Raw genomic sequence first — 21,758 nt, forward strand, 5'->3', positions numbered from 1 at the left:
TAGGTGGCAGCAATTAGGCTGCACACCCTGGCCAGCAGGTGGGAGCAAGTCCAGGCAGGTCTCCACATGTCTTGGCTGAACCTCCATAACTTCTGGAGATTCTCTCTACAGAACTGATGGCAGAGTCAAAGAAAAAAATGATCCTGCTTTTACTGCATATCGAGGAAAAATCAAGCCTTTCCCTCCAAGGTCAACCCTTCTGCTGAAATATGCTGCATGGTAAGAAAGAAAAACAAAAGTCATGTGCTATGTAGACTGCTTTTTAATGACAATGGTGTTTTCATTGTATCAGTTTCTGCATTAGAAAAGCCAATGTAGCACACATGTTTATGTAGACTTCATCGCTTCTGCAGGCTGCCCTCCAACTATCATGGTTCTGCTGTGCTGTTTCAGCTCCTGCTTCTTCTGAAGGGTTCTAGCACTAAAAAAGCTTGCAATCATTTCAGAGATCAAAGGAAATAATAATTTTTACTTAGTAGTGGGAGCTTTTCCATAGAAAACTTCCACATATGTACACATGTAAATACACACACATATAAAAAATTCTGCATACACACAGAGGTGCTTTTATACAAGGCAGAAATCTCATTTACAAAAGAATAGAACTTAATTACACAGAAACCTTTATTTAAAATTAGTCAGGTGGATATTACACAATTACTTTAGTCAAGTATTCTTCTTGATACACTTCCTAGACTCTGCACACCAGAATTTTCATTTTGAAAAAGCAATATCCCACAATTTTAATGTAAGCAAAGCATTACATTAAGCAATGCAGGAACATACACATTGAGAGTAAACATTTTCTTCAAAATGACTATTTCTTTCTTTTTGTAAATGAATCCTACAGCTGTACTCCTATATTTTACCTTTTAGTAAATAAGCCATAAAACTTCACTCAGTTCTTAACCAAAAAAAGCTAAAACATTTTTGAAGGCTATTGTTATAAAACACAATTATTCCTTGCTTACAGTATAACTTCCTTGAATCAGAACTGATAATGAAAACGGTGTTTGAAACCTTTATTTAGATTACTAGAAAAATATTAATTCAGTCAGAAATACTTTGCAAATGACTGTGCTATGTCTCTTCCAAACTACTAGAACAGGTTTTGCTTAGCTTAGCACTATCATTGCAGGAGTTTCTGTCTTCCTGAGTGCAGGTTTTGCTTTGCTTAATGTCATCATTATAAGACTGTCTTCTCTCCTGACAGCTAGAAACAGCTGCCTTCAGCTTTTGCTCAATCTTATCAGCTGCAGTACGCATTTTCAACTTTCTCAAGCTGCTTATTAGGGTTCCATAGGCTCCCTTTAACCCATGTCTTTGATACCAGGTTTGAAATAGCTTAATCTTCTGTTCATTACAATCATTACAATAATCCCGAATATGCTGATCTATGACAGATTCTGATACTTGGTGGTAACGAACAAATGTCTTGACATCTTGGAGCGTCATCTCCTCCACAATACCAGCAATATGGTTGCTCAGGTCAATATCTAGAAGCATAAAAAGAAATCAATGGTCTTGGCACTTCTATCTTACTGGTTTTTTACCATCTGCACTCAGAGTCATACTTTTCCTATTCAATACAGATTAACTTTCACATGTTCAAGACTCAGCATGTTTTATATGTGATTTTTTTACAATATATTGCAGGTCTGTTCCTACTAAATGCTAGGTAAGTCAAATGTTTAGGACTGTATCCACTTGAAACAGAATCTCAGTTCCCTCTGTAACTTATTCAGTCCTTCTCTACCATTAAAATGCCCTTGTACCTGTTTTGCTCAGAATAGTATTGGGAAAGGTCCTGGAAATAGGATAGGTATTCTGCTGTGATTTGGCCTTGGAGCGTATGTTGTTTTCCAACTGTGTGTTACTGGTGTAGATTTACCCTTGAACATAAATTAGGCTTGTGTTTCTGTGATCCCACTGCTGGGTGTAGGACTATACATTGTCATCATTATCTGTGATACTAGAAATCCAGATGCTGCCTCCTAGTGTCTGTACTGCACGCAGAACAGAAATCCACCCGTTGTCAATTAGTAATTGCTTCCTATGCAACAGAAATTCCTCCTGAGGCAAACCTTTAATGATACCAGTAAATGCCTTAATAAGCACAATATGAACTGGCATTTCTTTAATAAGTGTTCATGGTGTGCTACAATAACAGCTCTAGGCAGTGGCGAAGTCTGCACAAAAACATCCTTTTCTTAGCATAGGATTTACACTGCCTGTTTAGGTTTTTATCTTCTGCTGAACTTTAAGAAATTACTTGTCTCTTACCTGTGCTTATAAGGGGTATGTCCTCCTGAAAAAAAGAAGTAATGAGAGATTTTAGGGTGACAGGTTGGACTCTATGATCTTTGAGGTCTCTTCCAGCCTTCTTGATTCTATGATTCTATGATTAGTTGAAAAAAGTTTTGTAAAACAACCACCTTGTATAAGGAGGATAAATGCATTTCATGACAGTTGACTTCTGTAATTCTCATTTAGCTTTCTCCACGATTCCCCTGATTGGATGGACAGGCCTCTTTTGACTTGAGGGAGCTTGAGGCATCACCTTACTATGGCTATTGTTTAAAAGTGTGCATGAGGACAAGTGCTCTGTGGTCAGGGAAGGCCTGATGACTTACGAAGTTTTGATCTTCAACATTGTAACTTAGGAAGCATATCAACAAATCCTGAAGAAATAATGCAAGCTTTCCCTTACTTCTCCCAAAAGAGTCAGAGTGAAATTTACTTCATTACTGTCATAGATGAGAGGTATACACACACTTGGGAGTTCCAGTGGAATTTAAATGGAACAAAGTTCCCAGCATGAAGCTGAGGTTTTTGTTATCTATACTCACTTGTTTGAGGACTTCACCTATGTTCTCTTTGCTGGTACGACCCCTCTGTTTTCTCTTACCTGAAAAATATAGGACAGAGTATATTTCCTCCTCTGAACTCTGAGAATACAAAATTACATCTGACTAAGCAACGGAAGATCTTATTCAGAGTACAAAAGGAATAAGGAATGACTTACACAAGAATATTACTCCAGCTACTGCCAGTAGTGATAACACAATTATCAAAGCAGTGACCCACCATGCCACTCCTGTTTCTGTTGAAACATTGGAAACGTTACACCAAAGTTAAGTTAAGAAATGCAATACAGCAACACACTCTAAATTTTAAACAAGACTGCATCACAGAATCAATCATCCAGGTTGGAAAAGACCTCAGAGATCATCAAGTCCAACCTATCACCTAACAACCTATAACCTGACAACTAAACCATGATTCGAAGTGGCACATCCAATCTTTTTTTTTTTTTTTTTTTTTTAAACACCTTCAGGGACAGTGACTCCACCACCTCCCTGGGCAGCACATTCCCCTGGCCAATTACTCTTTCTTGGAAGAACTTCCTCCTCACCTCAAGCCTAAACTTCCCCTGGTGCAGCTTGAGGCTATGTCCTCTCCTTCTGCCACTGGTTGCCTGGGAGAAGAGACCAACCCTCACCTGTCTACAACCTCCTTTCAGGTAGTTGTAGAGATTATAAAAGCCTTTCTGTTACTTCACAATGGCAGAAGCTATGTCTTTGCTGAGGGCTTACCTATCATGAGTCACTTCTAAAAAGGAGTCATAGCTCCTACATCTGCACAGTGATGGGGGGGGATATAAATAGCAATCATGCTCTGCTGGTCAGCACAGGGGCCAGCAGATAAGCTGTCCTTAGCTCCCAGGAATCACTATGGGCCATTGTGTAGAACGCTACAATTTAAATAGCCTCTCAAAATACAGTGGATGCTGGACCATGCTAGGTCTTAAAAAATCATACAATCAACCAGGTTGGAAGAGATCTCCAAGATCATCCAGTCCAACCCATCACCCAGCCCTACCCAATCAACTAGACCATGGCACTAAGTGCCCCATCCAGTCTTTTCTTGAACATCTCCAGGGATGGCAACTCCCCCACCTCCCTGGACAGCCCATTCCAATGGAAAAATCGCTCTCTCTGTGAACAACTTCCTCCTAATATCCAGCCTATACCTCCCCTGTGTCCCCTCGTTCTGTTGCTGGTTGCCTGGGAGAAAAGACCAACCCACAATTGGCTACAACCTCCCTTCAGATAGTTGTAGACATAGTACCTTTCATTCTGCACACAGTGTCTGAAGTTGAAGTACATTGTTTTTCAATGGCACCACTTTCACATCTGCAGAAAACATCAACATAAATTGTTATGGGATCTGTTTTTCTCTCTATAAACTCTGTTAAGTAAGCAAATCAAAATCTTGTAACACTTTTTATCAGCTAAATATTTCATATACGAGTATGTTGGAGTTTGGAATTTAATAGTTATGGAAAAGTATGGGAGAGGAAACAAGCGCAGAAATATTTTCGACATGTAACAGCAGATCACACAAAGAACAGGAAAGCTCAGAAACTTCATTACATCTTTTTGAAAAGTATATACAGACTTGGTGGACATGCACAAGTTTTTCTACATGCCTTTAGAAAGGTTGCATGGATGCTCAGTTTACTGACTGAGCTAAGGCAGATCAACAATCTCAGTGCAAAGGAAGACTAGCATGTTTTCCTTCAGGTTATACATTACCTTATATATTGTCTGGAAAAGCATGTGTTAACTTTCAGTATTAACCATTTCATATTTAACAATGAAGGCACAAACTTACATGGTACATAGATCACAATGGCTACATGGTGCAGAAGAATTGCAAAAATGGTTCTCTGCACAGGCACATTCTGTGTTCCGTGCTTGGGTACAGTTCTTTGCCACCACGAAACCTACAACAAATACCTTAAAGTTTGTTAGTTTGAAAAAGTACACCTTAAACCTAGGCCTTTACTCACAAGCTCTTGTGCTCAACAAAGTGCTTTTAGCTCTAATACTGCTGGCACTGGTGAGGCTTAGCTGTGAGAACAGCATCGGGTTTATAAGGCACCCTGCTGGTGGGAAGATGGAGATGGCAAGGAGACCTCTGCTGGATAAGCTCAAAAAACTGATTACACAATAAACTACTCCTTAAAAGAGTAGTCACTCATTCAGCACTGCCAAATGTTGTTCTTTTTCCCATTCAGAAGTGTAAAGCTAAAAGGAAACTTGGAAGATCCCATAGCCCATCTCCCTGCTTGTTGTCTGTCAGGAGAGTAAAGAACCTGACTCTGACAACAAATTTTATCTCTTTGAGTACCTCATGAAGTGAGGAATTCCACTCTTCTCATCAAACATATTTCCTGTTTAAGCATCCAACCAAGTGAATTAATTTTCTCCTTTCCTTAGTGTATATGATGAAGCTATCTCCATGTATGAAAAAGTTATTTCTGCACTAAAAACTACACTAAGTATCTACTTACTATGAACGCTATTTTCATAGGCATGTATATAATATATATATATTATATAGGCATGTATATAAGTATATATATTATATTCATAGGCATGAATGTAAGTAAATTTTTTAGTTATCACATTCAGTTCCCTGCTGTAATGGGAGGCCATGTTATGTTTCAAAAGTTGATGAAGCTCTGCTGTGAAACCAATGCTGAAGCCATTCATGGAAATACCAAAAATGAATGATCCTAAGAAAGATGTTCATGGAACTTCAGTGGTAGCTCTTCTCCTGTCTAATGTTTTCTACTGACTTCTCCTCAACTACATTACTGGTCATGAGATAATGTGACTAGTCATGCCATCATCCTTTTTCCCCCCCTTCAGTTTAACTGATAGTTTCCTTTGTGGCACTGTAAAAAAAAAAATGTACTATATTGTTTTGCTGTACTCAACTTCATTACCAAGCCAAAGTGCTTCCTACAGTAGCTAATGACAGGACCATTTTCTAAGCATATGAAAGTGGTACAGAAAAGTTAAAGCACTGAAGATTAATATTCCAGCAGGTGATCTGAGCACAACCACACTGGGCTTCAGAGCTGCCTCTCTCCTCACTAAACTTGATTTTGGATATGAAGAATGTAGTACTATCATTCCTGAAGTCCAAGTACACTAGAACCACAGGAGACCTGGTGGAACTGTTACAAGCTCAGTCTAATGAAGGAAAAAAAGAATAAAACCCATTATGAGTATTTATTGAACAGGTACTGAATTTCTGGAACCCAGTGTCCCTTAGCATGCCCCTGCACAAAGGGCTCATAAACAGATACTAAAATGATTAGGTTAGGGATAGACTTTCTACCATTCCTTCCCACAACTGTGGATGCTGGTAGCCTTTGTAGGGAACAAGACCACAGAAAGCAGACAGGTTTGTTTGTGTTTTCTCTAAATAGCATTGCTTGCCTCCACTGCCAAGCACAGAATACTAGGGTAGGTGGACCACTGGTCTAACCCACTAGGGCATGCCTCATACTCTTGTAATTTGACCCTACACTGACAGAGCATCTTGAGCGTGTAAAAGGCGTTACTCCACCAGCTTCAGTAATTTTAAATATTATTAATTACATGAAACAGTATGAAAGACACCACTGGGAATTCTCCCATCTCTGCTTCTCACAACACCTCTCTTAAATAGAGGACAAAGAAGAGAGTGAGCTCTTCTTCCTTGACTCTAACCAGTTTGTATAGGGTCTGTTTTGCAAGGACTGCTTTGGCTGAGCATAAGGAGAAATGACTGACCAGGACAGCCTGTTCTTCTTCCTACATTGTTTGATGAAAGAGAATTGGAGAATAAATTTTTACTGTCATAAATTCCTTCATATGCTATCACTAAAACATTTTGATCTGCATGCTACCCACTATTCATGGACTGATGACACATTTTAGTCAAATCCTGTAACAAAATTAAGTAATTGCTGGAGTTGTTAGTTCTATAGACATACCGAATATGCTGTCACACAAAGAGCATCTCAAACACTTGTCCACATGATTGGCATGATCCATGTACTCCTTTCCATTTTTACAGGGAACACAGTGTTTGCTAACATCTTTTGGGCAGCTGGTATTTTTAACGAAACCTGTAAAGACAGAAACCCAAGAATTAAGATTTACAATACCTTTGGACAGAAGCCATCGTCTCTAAAACCTAGGTCAGACTTTCTTTTTAGTCTCTAATATTTTTTTTATTTACAAATGTCTGCAGAATCTTTGTTCTTTAGGTTTACATATGTGCTTATCAGGAAAGTAGCATATATATAAGATTTTGTAGGCAAAAGTCTGTGCTTGCATTTTTTTAACCTCTTTCTAAGATGTGCAATGTAATTCTTGGCTCTTTTGCGACAAGCACGCTATGTAAGAGCTACTACTGTCTGTAGTGAAAAGATATTGGCACACTGAGCACAAGAAATACTTTTGAGTGTTTGATGTTCTGTAACAGAAAGATGGAGATAAAATGAAGCAGTCCATCCATGAAACCAAAGCATGCTTCTTGGCTATCCTGCCAGAAAGCAACTGACCATGTTGTGATTTTCACTCTCAATGACTTTCCAACACAGTGTTATAATGATACTCACCAGGTGTACATTTCTTGCAACACTCAGCACCTAAATTGTATTCATCCTGGTTACACGCAACTTCTCTCTTGGCAATGATCCTCCTGATAGTTGATTTTTTGTATACTCTGGGTATGGGAGCTTCAGTGTTATTTTTACACTGTATTTCAGCAATTAAGATAACCACCTAGGAGAGAGGAACAGAACGTTATTAAAACAAAAACAAAACAACAAAACAAACCCACAAAAAATCTGCCAAGGGCTGTAGGTGTGTTTTACTGCTAACACAGAGTTACAAGTACTGTTCTGCTATTGCTAAACATTGATATTCATCCCTTTATTAAAGTTGTTCACCACTTCAGAAGAGCTAATGGACAGTGATTACACAGATTTAATGCTACCAACCCTGCCACTACAGGTACTGACCATTTGAACATTGATGCATCTGTGTTGTAACAGATGTCTTCATATGCCTAATTATAGTGCAAAGCAAAGGAAATCCCAGTATTTCTGGAAGACCTTTCTCTGCCCTAGATCACTGTGTCTTTCTTAGCCAGAATAATTAATATTCCATACAGAACTTCCTTAATTCTTTAATTCAAATGACATCTATCTTAATTTCTTGCCAGCCTACTGCAAATGGAATGGTGTTACTGTATCTTTGAAGGGGGAAAAAAAAAAAAAAAAGGAATGTAAGGAATGTTTTACACTCAGCCAAAAATACCTGATCATAGAATCATCATAGAATCAACAACGTTGGAAAAGACCTCAGAGATCATCAAGTCCAACCTATCACCCAGCACCTCATGACTAACTAAACCATCCTCATGACTAACTAAACCATGGCTTCAAGTGCCACATCCAATCCTTTTTTGAACACCGCCAGGGACGATGCCTCCCTGGGCAGCACATTCCAATGGCAGATCATTCTTTCTGTGAAGAACTTTCTCCTCACCTCCAGCCTAGACTTCTCCTGGCACAGCTTGAGACTGTGTCCTCTTGTTCTGGTGCTGGTTGCTGGTTTTCCAATTATTCTTCTGTTTAGTAGATGATGCCTATATATTCCTCAAAGAAGGAACCCTTACAAATTATTTTACACCCTGATCTTTTTTTTGAATGCACTGTTAGGTTAAATTGCATAGTGCTTTATTTATTTATTTTCCTGTTATTAGTCAGCAGTAGCTTTATTAGTTATCACTGTCCTGCCTCTTCTCATCGTAATAAAGCACTGAGGACCAGAAGCCAAACCATTCTTTTTTTCCTATTTTGGGAGGAAGGTGGGAAAAAGAGGATAGATCTGTTATAATTTGTATTCCTGTTGGCAATAATTTGTAGGGAACTCTGTATATACTTTACATGCATTAAGTATGAGATGTCTATAAAATGGAATTATGTAATGTTTGTTTGCTGGGTAGCTAGACTTCTTCCTAGAAATACTATGTAAGACAGCCTGAAGAAATTCTGCCTTTACTTAACCCAGTTTCTGATAATAATCTGGAGTGATCTGAACATTTTCATAATTTATTTTAATTGTTGTGTGTTGCTAACTATCTGTGTGGAGCTGTAACAGGAAAAAAAAAAAAAGACAGTTCTTATCTTTAAGAGTTTGAAGTCTTAACATCTCAGGTGAGCTCTACATCCATTGCTCTTGCTCTGATTTAAAAAAATACTGGTTTGCATCTTACAACACACTGGGGAATACACTGTGAACGATACTGAGGATGGGGATAATGATGCCTGGGAAGAAACGGAGAATGCTGTTGTCCTTGGCAAAACAAAACAACCAGCCAAGCTGTGAAGGAGAGGGATGGCAGAGTACCTTTTCTGGAAAGGAGATTAGGGGGGAATGAAGTATAATACAATGAAACTGCCAAATCTTCATATTGATGGTACACTGCATCCAGTCCTACCAATTACAGATTCACTTACATTTTAAATCAGTGTGCAAGACACCTTAACTACAATAATTTATTTTTAATTTTGTCTTGGATACTTTAAAGATGTTAATTCTGAATGATTGGTTATCTTTGAACGCTTTTGAATTGCAGCTTAATATAAATTTGACTGTATCTGTTATTGCTACCAAGGAGGTACATACATATTTAAAGAATTCTCTAATAATTTAAGAATTGGATATTTTTATTGTTATACCTTTTTTTTCCTTGCCAGAGGATGATGTTTAATGGCTGATTAAGTCAGTTTTCTGGTGTGAAATCATTTGGATTCTGACTTCAACTTTAGCCAAAAGCAGAAAACTCTTCAACTACCTTAAATATTAACTTACTGAAAAAATGGGTTTGACTCTCAAGTGAAGGAAGTGCTATCTGTTGCTAATTAATTGAAGTAATGGATATGACCACTGTCTGCTGACTTCTACAAGTAGCCACTTCTTTTGATCCTCTAGTCTATTCAGAGATAAGAAAATGAAAAGCATTTTCCTTCCTTAGCAGCCATCTGCTTTAAAATTTATATAATATTAGTTGCTAAATTGGAATTAAGAAGGCCTTTTTTTGTACCTGAAGGAAAAGCTTCAACTGCTAAAAAAGCAGTATAGCACTTAAGAAACTGTGGGTATCAATACTCAACCCATCACTTCCTCTTTTCGAGTGCTCTGACTCTTCCTTTGCTGCTGAAGTTTTGAGAGTGCTCTTCTCCAAATCTCAGTATAATGATATTAAAAGGTTAGAGTTAATATAAAGCTTAAACAGAAGCTGTCAAATGGATGTGCCAAATTATCATGATTTGTTTTCCTTTTGTCTTGGAGAACTGTCTTACTGAAAACTGGCATCTGGTTAAAAAATCATAACATCTGATTAAAAAAACAATTACTAAGATGTAGTCAGGGATATATATATATATATTCAACCTGGTTTGGCTTTATGTGAAGGAGGGTGAAGCCTTGCCACTTCTATCACTTGCTCCTCTGCCACATGTCAGACTGGGACAAGGGAGAAGATGGTCACAGGACAACACTGGGGGGACGTGCATTGCCCTGCTGAAACCAAACAGCACTGGCAAAGCATGGAGCAGACAAAAAAACCCAAAACATCCACAGTCATGCAAAAATGGGATCTAATGAAGGAGGGAAACATCTTTCTAAATGACTAGTATCAGTAAACCTTGGCAGCATATTTATTTATTTATTTTACAATGTGTGTGTTTAGTAAATGCCTGCAATTACAGTATGTGCACAGACACAGCTTTCCCTCGAGGAAACAAATCTCTTTGACTCCTGTTCAATGCTTTTATACAGACGAGCTATGCTGATATTGTGAGGGTGTATAGAAATACTACAGTTTTTGATGACAGCCCTTGCAGAGATGAACTTGCAGAGATGAACTTCCTGGTAAACTTACAAGAAGTGGGGATCTCTTCTCAGAACTTGATGTTTAAGCAGCACTGGACACCTACATGAGCTCTGCTTACAAAGACATCTTATGCTGCCTCCCCATACAAGGAACTATGAAAAAACCGTGGAGATTTTTCATACCAATGCTTTCATACCATACTTAAAACCAATTGCTATGTAAAGATTTTGGTGTCTTATAGTTAAAAAGAAGTCAATAGTCATTTAGCTTCTTACACATACCTTAAACTGCTTTCCTTGTTGTCACAGGGCAGTGAGTGCTAATAATGGAAAGGAAGCACTTTAGGGGCTTTTAGACAGCCAAGGGTGATAGGTACTTTTTAATGATGTGTACATTCAAACAGCTGTACGTTTTCAGCCTAAAATGACTCATGGATGCCCTCTTCTACTTTTGTCCTATTTAAAGTGAAGACTTAGATTGAACTAGGCAGTCAATGAGTGGAAAAAAAACTAAAATATATCAGGGATAGCTAATCTTAGCAGAATGGATCCAAATTATCACAAGAGCCCAAATTTTTTTTGTTTCTCTCCTTTTGCATTGCCCAGGCATTTAAGAGAGCTTCCTGCTGCCTCCCTCTCCTTCACTCCTACAGAGTCCTCCAAAATGCTTTCACCGACAGGCATCTGCTAAGGAGACTTATAAAACCTATTTTCCCCTCTGTGTTCCCAGGGCAGAGTGACATGAACTTTAGTTTCTTTGAAAATTTGTGTCATTTTGGGATTCTCAGGCCTCTAAATCTTCCTGTATCACAGTATTGATAATGCTGTGGTTTGGTTTGTTTGTTATTTTTTTTTCCACAAGGCCCAAGTGGATAGTTAACACCAAGATAACCATGAAAGTAGCATGTGGTATTCTAAAATCTTTTATGAGAAGAATTAAAACAATCCAGTTCCATTTTCTGAAGTCCATAGGAGTTGGTATTTCCCCACAACTAGAAGCATCCTGACCTTCTTAAATTTCAAGTGGGATGCACATGTTTGATGTCTGAGAGAGCTAGAAGCCTCATTTACTGTGCAGTGTCTTAAAACAGCCACTGTCCAAATTCAGTCCATTACTGTTTCACATCTTAAACCAACTCTCATGCAAATTACAGCAAGATGTTGGGGGGTGGGTGCATCATTTTGTTTGTGTTTTTTTTTTAGGCATACAGTACTAGTGAATGCCTCATAAGTACTATACAATTATGGAGAGTGGGAATGATATTAACAGCTCCCACCTCACTTTAATGTTGTAGCTAAGGTTGAGTAAGAGCTTGACAGCACAGAAATTTAGCAACTCTTCCCCATTTTCCTTTTGTAACACAATCTGGTTTTCCTGTCGGCACTTTGTTCAGTGAGTTGCTTCAAAGGTAAAAGCAGATCACTGAAAAGGTGAGCAGACAAATGTTTCCAGAATTGGGGCCCTTACCCTTTTCACTTGCATCTTGGGTCATCCCATGACTTTAGGACTCTTACATATACATTGAAATGCATGCAGTAGTTGTCTGGAGAAGAAAGGCCAGCACAGCAGCGTAGGAGTCCTTTTTAAAGGATGTATCTTTGAAATTTACAGAAAAGTGTCTGCTCTGTAGTCATATCAAATAATTACAAACTATTTAGATAGTACTTCATTCTGTAGAGATGGCCTATTCCTATACAGCATGTCTCTGAGCGGTATGTGGTCTTGTGGCTTGTTTTACAGGGTAAAGAGAGATCTTTTCTAACTATGTAGAACACTGCAGGTTTGCATGACTATCTGTGCAGCTGCTTCTACTTTAGTGCAACATAGAGTTCATTGCAAAACTGAGGACACATTCAACAAACTACTTTCATGTGCTGGTTTAATCAAGTTAGTATGTCAAATGGTCCTCAGGTTTAGTGATTTATAAGCACTGGAACAACATGCTAATAAAAAAACAACAACAATATAATTATAAAAAAAGAGTATGTGAGAGTGCTGCAGTCTTTATAAGTGGTACTGAAGTTTGGAAACAAGTGGAAAATAAGACGAGAAATTACATTTATTCTCTGGAAGAAGTGAGATAATGAAGTATTTCTTAATTTAAGTTTAATTTTTTTTTTTTTTAATATATTTTGGATAGTTCCAAGATCCTGAGTTAGACTGACATTTCTGCCAGCTGTTTGCCACAGCTGCCTAGGAATAAACTGATACACGGTTCTGTCAGCAGATGAAAAGCCTCCTTTGCTCTGGCACTTTGTGCAGGAGCACAGATATAATCCCCTGCATCAGTTAAAATATTTTCCTCCCTGTTATATAGTGAATCAAATCAGAATCTGAGAAACTTAACACTTGGTTTTAACCTGCCAAACCCCAAGAGCAAGCCACATTCACTAGCAACGTAACAGCACAGTAAAGATTTTGAACTGACTCAAGTCAGTTCTCTCTGAAACAGATGAGAATTGGGGTTGGGGAAGCAATGTATATTGCATCCACGCTTCCAGGCATGTCTTAGCCCTGCTGTGCAGCAGGGCTGGCTGCCACCTGCCTGAGCCCTGCTATCCCACCTCTGGGCTCTCTCAGCAGGGCTGCTGGGGTTCAGGCACATGCCTGTCCCTAGGTCTCCTACCCAGGAACTTGCTGCCACAACAGCCATTTGGCATAACGCACCGGTACCAGTGGGGATCCCTGTGCTGCCAACACTGCTGAGTTACCTTCCTTGTTGAGAGTTCTTCAAAATGAGTGTTTGCAAATGCAACTTTACTGTTGACAGACAGACACGTGACGTAACCTCTCAAGCTGCAGAGACTCATGCTCTGTGTTGGGATCATCAAGGCAAGAAAGGAAGGCCCTGCCCCATCACTTCCAGTAAATGCTGCACTTCATTCCAGTGGACTGAACCTGTTCCACTAGCTTTTCCTGCGGCACTGTCACTAGACGTTCAAACCTCCTCTGCCAAAAGTATTCCCAGATCACTTTGCTACGGATCCCGGAGGTGTGGTGCAAGTCAGCTTTCACTACCGTGGTCTTTGCCCGGGCAGCTCTCTACCACAGCTCCAACAGTACTCTCTGCATGAATGCTCAACCTGCCTTGCCAGCGTCCCAGGCCAGCTCTGGATGGTTGTGGGCTGAGGCCACCGCCAGCTGTCCCTGGGTACCCCGCAGCTAGGGCACACAAGCCAGTGTGGCTGACAGCCACCTGCATCCATTCCCCTTTTCTTTCTTTCCTTCTGCTTTTCCATAACGCGTCCTCCCCTTCACCAGGCACTCTAAGAAGTGACTGTAAAATCATAAAGTACCTGAACGTAAAGGTGTCGATTTTTATAAAGGAGTGAAAAACCAAAACTCGCCTAAATGAATTAGCCGAAATCTCGAAGGAGAAGTTAATTACGGCCGGAGGCGACCACAAGCTAAGCAGCGCCTCCCGACTGCCTGCCGCACCACCTCGCGTTCCCGCATGGCCGGGAATGGCCCCGCCGCCTGCACCACCCGGCTCCCGGGAGCCCGTCCCGCTCAGCACTTACGAGGAGCAAGGGAAGCAGTTCTCGGGCCATGCCGCCAGTATCCAGCGATATCCCGCACCTTCGCTAAGCCGGAAGCAGCGCAGCCCGGACGGCTCCTCCCATGTTAGTAAACACGGCCGGGGCCAGCCCCGCCCCGGCCCAGAGCCGCGGGGTTGCGAGGAGCCGGCGGTAGGTGGGTAGAGAGAGCTGCACCTTGCTCGCAGGTGCTCTGCGGCGTCGGGAACCAGCTCCGGGCAGGGGCTTCCACCCCGAACGACTCTGCAAGAATGGGACGGGCAGTCCCTGCTTCCTGCACTGACTCCCCCCTTCTACGGAACGGAGGCAAGGGGACGCCGACTCCTTTCGAGTGTCTTCAGCACCACACTCTCCATGGGGATCTTAATCGTTTGGGCTATATGGCGTCGGGTGTACCCACCTGGCAGTCAGCGAATATCAGGCATGGCCCTGAGACCATGAAGCAAACTGCCAACAGGCTTTGGGCTGGGCATGCGGCATTTGCTTTATGTCTTTTGACTGCTGAGTTGAGGAATCAGCTCCCAGGCAAGGGCAAATTGTCCAGATTAGCAATATTGGTAAGAACAGGCTTGAGGCAGGGAGTCCTGAATCTGTAGGAGTGGAGCAGCCCTTAAGAGTGGGCAATATTCAGTGCACCAGGAGATACTGCCCCTTGCCATCCTCTCAAAAGGATTGCTCAAGCCTGTGACTGCTGTTTTGTAGCTATTTCCAGTCGCTCCCTCAGTTTTTCCTACACACTTTCTGTGGTTTTGAACTGCTGCTATGTCTGGCCTCCTTCATAGCATTAGAAGTAACATGATGGTGTCAGGTACTGATATGTGTTTTGATTTTCAGGTTTTGACATGATGTTGTTGCCTTGGGAAGACCATGGTTGTAACTGAGCTGACATCTACACTTTAAACACCATTTTTCAGTGGTTTATGACTCAGATTTGCAGAAACCTTCGTATTTGCTGCTAGTCTGGCTTTTAGCTGCCATACAAATATGCTAGGTTCATATCATCATCACCAAAAAAAGAGCTGCTGTCTTAAATACCTCAGGCTTTTTAACCACTTCCGGCCAAAATGAAACATACTGTTGACACGTTTTTAGAGATGCTGCCTCTGGACTATCATTTAACAGTCAGTTCTCTGCTTCTTCATTGGAAGTACAAAGTATGAGGAGTGAGAGGCACCAGTCGTGGGTGCAGTGCCTGTGTTACACGTCTGCAGTTCCTACTGGCCAAACCCAAACCAAGGCTGCTAATTTTAGCGGAAATTTGCGTGTGGGTAGGTGTGGAGTAGGGACTGCAAGCAGTGTTGTCTGGATCTGGATGCCTGCTGCAGCAGAAAGCTCAGTAGAGTTGTTTGCAAATTCATCACTTTGGGGATTGTGGTTTGTCCTAAACCTAAAACCTAGCCATGACTGGGTCCTCAGCAGGCATCGCTTAGTGTTCAGTAACTCCTTGTTCTGCCTCTTGGCCTAATTCTCTGCTATCTTCTGCTGATGTAGCCTATTAGGTGTGTGCAGTTTACACTCCTCCCTGCCCCCCGCTGGAGGTGTGAAGAGTGCATGTATATACCTGTTTTGCGTAGGAGTATTTTTGTTTTGGTAGGGAGCTTTGAGAGACATTTGAGAAGGCACCTGGTTGTTATCTAAACAATGGTGTCTGCGTTTGACTTGGAGTCATACCTTATGTAGTTAAATAACTGTAGCTGTTCAGGTTTATATATATTTATATCACATGCCAAACAAGAGACAGCAATGTTTTTGGAGGATTTTTTTTGTTGCTTGACTATCCTGAGTTGGTATCAGCAAGCACTGTAATGCCAGGGTTTTCATCTTTGCACTGTTCCTTTGGGTTGCAGCAACTCTTTCAGGCTGGTGAAAGTGGCAGCCTTGACTATGTTCTTTACTTGCCCTTCATCTAAAGCTCAATTTGGGTGTCAGTTGAGTTCTGATCAGGACTACAAGGCGCAGCACTGTTTTTCCTGCCAGCAGATGGCCTTGCACATTTCCTAACATGCTAAGAGTGTCTAACTCTGGTGGGGTCAGACTCCAGGCACACTTAATAAACAGGAGTCTGACTTTTTTAGTTCCTTTGCAATTCCACCCTTAAAAATGTAAGATTTTGTAATTAAAGTGAAGCTTTTATTTATTTACTCTGCTGTTTTGGTTTTTGTGTTTTGGTTTGTTTGTGGGTTTGTTGGGGTTTGATTTGTTTTGTTTCACTTGTTCTGTGTCCACATATATGCACTGTTCATAGGAAGTTCTGTTCAAGATAGCTGCAAAAACACCTGAGGAGCAATTTTGGATACACATAATCACAGTGTTCTGGCTCTGAGAGTTGCTGAGTTGGAATCTGTATTCATGCTTTAGCTGGCGTCAAACCTTTTCTTCCCTCTCCAGAAGCCTGCTTACCCCCAGAGAAACTGACTCCATAAGGATATTATAACCTTATGAATTGCTAAGATTTTTGAGAAGGCTAACTTAACTAGTCTCTCCAGGTGAAGAAAAAAAAAATTGTCAAGGTGAAATAAAACATGATTAAGAGCCCAGAGGCTTGTATATTTTATTTGGCTCATCTCAAAATACTGAATCCATATTTGTATTCCATAGAGAAAATAACAGGGAAGGGGAAAGCATAAGATCTGACTTGCTTTCTACTACTTTTTTTCTTTGTTAAAGTTCTAAATTTTTTTTTTCATATAAATATATTTTAAATGGCTGGTTTAGATTTGTTTTGACATACTGGTAATGATTTAGGAGTTCTTTTGTACTAAGACTGGGCAATTAGATTAATGCAGTGTAACTTAACCAAAGCGGTTCCATCTCCTTTGACTTACAATACACTTTAGAAAAAAAATAGATGCACAAAAGACTTACACTGGGATACCTTATTATAACAGATATAGGAGCTGTTGATTTTGAATTATGAATTAAAAGAATTATGAACTCCTCACTACAACTGCTTTCCCATGAATTTTGTCTTGTATATGTTGACTTAATTTGTCTTTTAATAGATAAGTAAGTTTGCCTTGAAATGTGAATTAAGGAACACAAATATTCTATTTGGACAACTTGATTTGGCTTTGAAGGGAAGAAAATAGCAGAGAATACAGAATATATGTTTTGGAGATATTTTAACTGAAACATTTTATGTGATTCATGTTTTGTAAATAACCTGAAGTTTGAAGGGAAGAGTGGTAAAGTTCAAACACTCAATACTATCAGGCCGAAGTAGAGTAATTTTGTTTCACTTTCTGTCTACATTTTGGTTTATTTTACTTTTCTGTTGTTCCTCTCCCTTCTCTCAATGTAGGTTTCAAACAAAACCTAATTTTGACTTTTAGTTCAAGTGTTCAACTGAGTAACACATTATTTGTGCAGCTCTGTTGCATCTTGGTTCAAATCTATTCTGTGGCTCTTTTAACAAGTATCGGATAATGTTATTGGGAAATTATTACGGTGGTATCAGTCCTTAAGTCATCAGCTCTTACTGAGTACAGTTTTGTAGTTGAATGCTTTGGCTTTTGTTTTCCAAATCGTCTGTAATACATCAAAATAATGATCCTGCTCCACCAACCATCTGCACCCTTTGCCTTAGGTTTTGAGGACCAGAAATGGGCTGTAATCACAGTAAATAATGGCTATTTTATTGCAGTGTGATATGGCCAGGTTCTGACAACTTGAGGTTACCCTTCCCCTTTTCTAAGATACTACTTATAATCACCTCAGTCCTATAGCAAAAGATCTTGGATAAGTTACCTGTTAGCAAAATGCAGTATTGGCCCAAACACCCCATTCTGTGAGTGGAGAAGCTGTTGGGACCTCACAGAAGTGGGAAAGCAGTGCATGATTGGAAAAGTTTATGAACAGGCTGTGAGTTGTTTCATTTTGGTGTTTTGTTTTTGTTTTTTTTTTTTTTGTTTTTTTTTTTTTTAATAAGAGTGTTGCATGGTGTGACATCAAATCAAAATCAAATCAGGGGGTTCTGGCATGTAACACGTTCCTATTGGAACTAATAGTGATCTTGTACGCAGGCCCGTGGAGCCATAGATGCTACTGCTTTTGTAAAAGAATCTCACTAGTAACAAAACAGAGTGGAAACCTGACAAAAGAGAGTGGAATAAAACAGAGTGGAAATTGAAACTCATAGCAAATCACTTTGTCCCCTCTAACAATTTTCTGGAAGAGGTGCTAAAGGAGAATTGAGAATAGCTCCTGTCACTCTAAAAGAAAGCTGAAACAGATGTGTGTCCTTCCCCTTGTAATTCAACTTCTTGACACAACCCTGGATTTGTGATTTTGTTCAACAGACCCAGTTTGATGACGTCAATGCATTCTTCACAGCAGGGAAAAAAAAATAGTCATTTTTCAAACAAACCGAGCATTTCCTTAGACTGGAAAAGCAAGTTGGCTGGATGCCTGGTGGCTCCTACAGCCAATCACTATAACCTTACCATAAATGTAGATGTATTTCTATCTTAGGGCTGATCATTAACTTTATTTTAGCCATGGGACCATCCTGTCCCCGTCCTCTGTGTGTGCACTCTACCAGTGAGTTCTGAGATCCTGAATGCTGCATTATTTAGCAAATATTTTGCACGTGACACGGGCCCACTTAAAATATGACTTTTGGACTTGATATATTGTAAATGCATCTCTTTTAAATGTTTTGGTGAAATGTCTCTCCATGCAGAACTTGCAGCAGGCAACTTAACTTCAGAGGTTGGCTGGTGCACTTTTTTTCCTTTTTTTCTGACTATCTGCTTTTAGTTGGTTTTGTTTTGTATTTTTTTTTTTTTAAGATAGTATTAAACTTGGACTGTCAGATGTGTAACAGATGAACTGTAAAAGCTTTTGCAATAACATGCTAGGGAGGCTAGTGTTAGTATTCTCCAGAGGCGAGGAAGCGTTTGACCCTTTTTGCTTCAGGCACTGCCTGGACAGACCATGACTGATTTAGTCTGTGAGTAGTATTAGTTTCCTGCATTTGTCAGTTATATCCATGGCTGAATCCTCATCCTGAAGATGAGAGAGGAGAGTTCTGTAGAGAAATATCTGGATTTAGAAAGAAAATGTGAGTAAAAGGAAGTCTTTAGTTCTGCTTTTAGCCTTTGAGCTGAAGATGGCAGTAACAGGCAGACCAGATGGCTTTATTTTTGCTATTGAGTAAGTAGTACTCAGCCACTCTTCAAGGAGAAAAGTTTTTATGATAATTTTAAAGTTAACTAAGACAATTTTATTGAAGGTGGGGGTGAAGAGGAGAAGCTAAAGGAAATGTTTTAAAAGACCTTAGCATACTATAGTTGATCAGAATTTTTGAAACTGTGAGAAACATTATGTCTTTTGGGACTTAATTCCACCGGTTTGCTTTGCTCTGTCATGCTTCTCTTTCTAGGATACCATCCAACAAATGAGTCTGGCATGCTTAGATAAAGCTTTGCCTTCTGATTGAGACTACAAAGTCTCTTGGTGTTTTTGGGTATCACTTAAGCTTTGAAATACTTGTGGTGGGGGAAGGGCAGAGTGACAGTGATGTGAAAGGTTTTATTCCTCCCACTAGCATCTGAGATGCAGTTGGGCATCCTCTGCAACATCAAATGTTCTTCAGAGTGAGAACAGGATGCAGTGATCTCACTCTGTTTGTCTATAGAGCATTGCTGTGTGCTTTTAACCAGGGCTTTTGTTCCATGCAGGTGATCAAGAGCTAAATTCTGGCAGAGGGGGGCTGTTGTGGTAGGAGATGGTGGGGCTTTCACTTTCCTTGCCTTCTACTCACCCACTTCTACCACACATCTGCACAAACAGACAAAACCAAGCGGCCTGTGTAGCTCAAACAGCTACAGGAGTGAGTCATATCTTCTCTATTCAGCTACACAGCCTGCTGCAGAGTCAAGCTTGTATGAGCATGAAGGAAATAAGTATATAGTACAGAGTAATTTCTATTGGTATCAAAATGCTGTTGTTTTTTTTTCTGTAGGTGGCTCTCATCAGCAATTAAATGATGGGCTTAGAATGCTGTGTGTCTCCAGGGGTGGTCATAACAAGAAGGGATACACTGATCTTTGCTGCCTGGAGCAGTCTGTTAAGTTCCTAGATAAGATGCTAGTGATATTTTTCCACTGCATCATTTCTGAAATACTTCTTGGAAGCCAAGCATTTCAGAAGAAGCATGCTTTCCACACTGCACAGTGGCTGCCTCTCCTGCTGTCAGCCAACTCACACAGAAACGGGAAACTGCAGAGGGAGAACAGCATAATGTGTGTTTCTGGTTCCCTGGGGTAGGCAGGAAAGTCCTAGTGCCAGTGCAGGCCATGGCATTATCAGCCATTATCATGCATTTCTCCCAGCTCATGGAGTGCTCAGAAACCCTCTGTCTGGAGGTAGCCTGCTGAGACAAGCGCAATTTCTCAGTTTCATGTGAGAAGTGTGGAGGGAATCACATCCCTTTGCTGTAATAGTGTAAGGAAATTGTCTTACCTTCTTGAAAAAGAGGTTTCGGACCAGCTCTCATTAAATCGTTTCAGTGAGCTGTGGTTTTACTGGAAATCAGTGGGAGCTTTGATACTGCTTTTAAATGAGGCTAAGATTTCATTACACATGCATAAAGCAGATGTAAAGAGATGTTAGTATCTAGGGACTTCCCTCTCTCTGGGAGGCAGGGTTTGGTGCTAGCCACTTTTCCATCAGCCCCCTGGTCTGCCCTGTTATATGGCAGAGCCTGGAGCATCTCTGCTTGGTGCAGTGAAGGGCTGTTGCTAACAGAGCTTGTTCATTGCTCTCCCAGCTACTGTTCCGTTATTCCTGAATGACCTGGGAAAAACCTCACATGTTCTCTTTTCAGAGGGCCTACCTGGTCTGACAAAATCAAGCCTACAGATGAATAACTGTAAATCATTCAAGTAAAGGTAATAGAGAAGGCTTAGCCCTCATGAAAACAGCAGCTTGAATTGTGTGAGAAGACAAAAAAGGAAACAGAGGTTAGCCTTTTTTTCCAAGTGTGGCTGTAGCCTGCCTGCTCCAGCCCATTTTGCTGAGAAGGCCTGGCCATTTGCAGTGCAAGTGGCACTGAGATTTTGATACCATAAAATACTATAGGAACACGGTTTTATTTAAATACCATTCGGAAAGGAGGACATATTTATGCTGAAGACCTGCTAATTACATAATTTAATCCTTTTATTAAACAATGTGTTCATGCTGTGTAACACAGACTAATTATAGTGCAGATGAATGATTTGTATTATGCTGAAGAGGTCTGAACATTTGACCTTATAAATGAATTCTCAGAGACAGCTAAATACAATGCAGTAACAGGCTCTAATTAGGAAGCTGAAAGATTCGCATGCGGTTCCAGCATCCTGATGTGGAAACTATCCAGGCATTTTCAAGATCCTTGGGCAAAAGTGTTTTGCAGCAGTAAAAGGAGTGACTATGTCTATTCAAGCAGTTACTGGCAAGGAACTGAAAGAACGGGAAAGTAAG

The 21,758-nt window shown here is 40.3% G+C and overlaps 1 protein-coding gene across 1 annotated transcript; it reads right to left on the minus strand.

The window, feature by feature from the left end:
- Nucleotides 1–1,080: 1,080 nt before the first annotated feature.
- FAS (Fas cell surface death receptor) lies at nt 1,081–14,644 on the minus strand. Its single transcript, XM_054382688.1, has 10 exons — nt 14,591–14,644; nt 14,274–14,336; nt 7,466–7,631; nt 6,836–6,970; nt 4,678–4,789; nt 4,132–4,196; nt 3,026–3,103; nt 2,850–2,908; nt 2,284–2,308; nt 1,081–1,496 (listed from the first exon to the last, which is right to left on the minus strand). Exons 1-10 carry the CDS (start codon nt 14,642–14,644, stop codon nt 1,081–1,083), a joined length of 1,173 nt encoding a protein of 390 aa, XP_054238663.1.
- Nucleotides 14,645–21,758: the final 7,114 nt, after the last annotated feature.

Source organism: Indicator indicator, chromosome 7 (genome assembly GCF_027791375.1).
Source record: "Indicator indicator isolate 239-I01 chromosome 7, UM_Iind_1.1, whole genome shotgun sequence".
NCBI classification, from domain to species: Eukaryota; Metazoa; Chordata; class Aves; order Piciformes; family Indicatoridae; genus Indicator; species Indicator indicator.

Excerpts from the sequence above, each read along its gene's own strand:
- FAS (XM_054382688.1), bottom strand. The coding sequence starts at position 14,644 with ATGGAGAGTGTGGTGCTGAAGACACTCGAAAGGAGTCGGCGTCCCCTT. Across the intron at positions 3,104-4,131 it reads CACTGTGTGCAGAATGAAAG|AAACAGGAGTGGCATGGTGG; the intron begins GTACTATGTCTA and ends ATGTTTCAACAG. Across the intron at positions 2,309-2,849 it reads TAGGTGAAGTCCTCAAACAA|GAGGACATACCCCTTATAAG; the intron begins GTGAGTATAGAT and ends TCTTTTTTTCAG.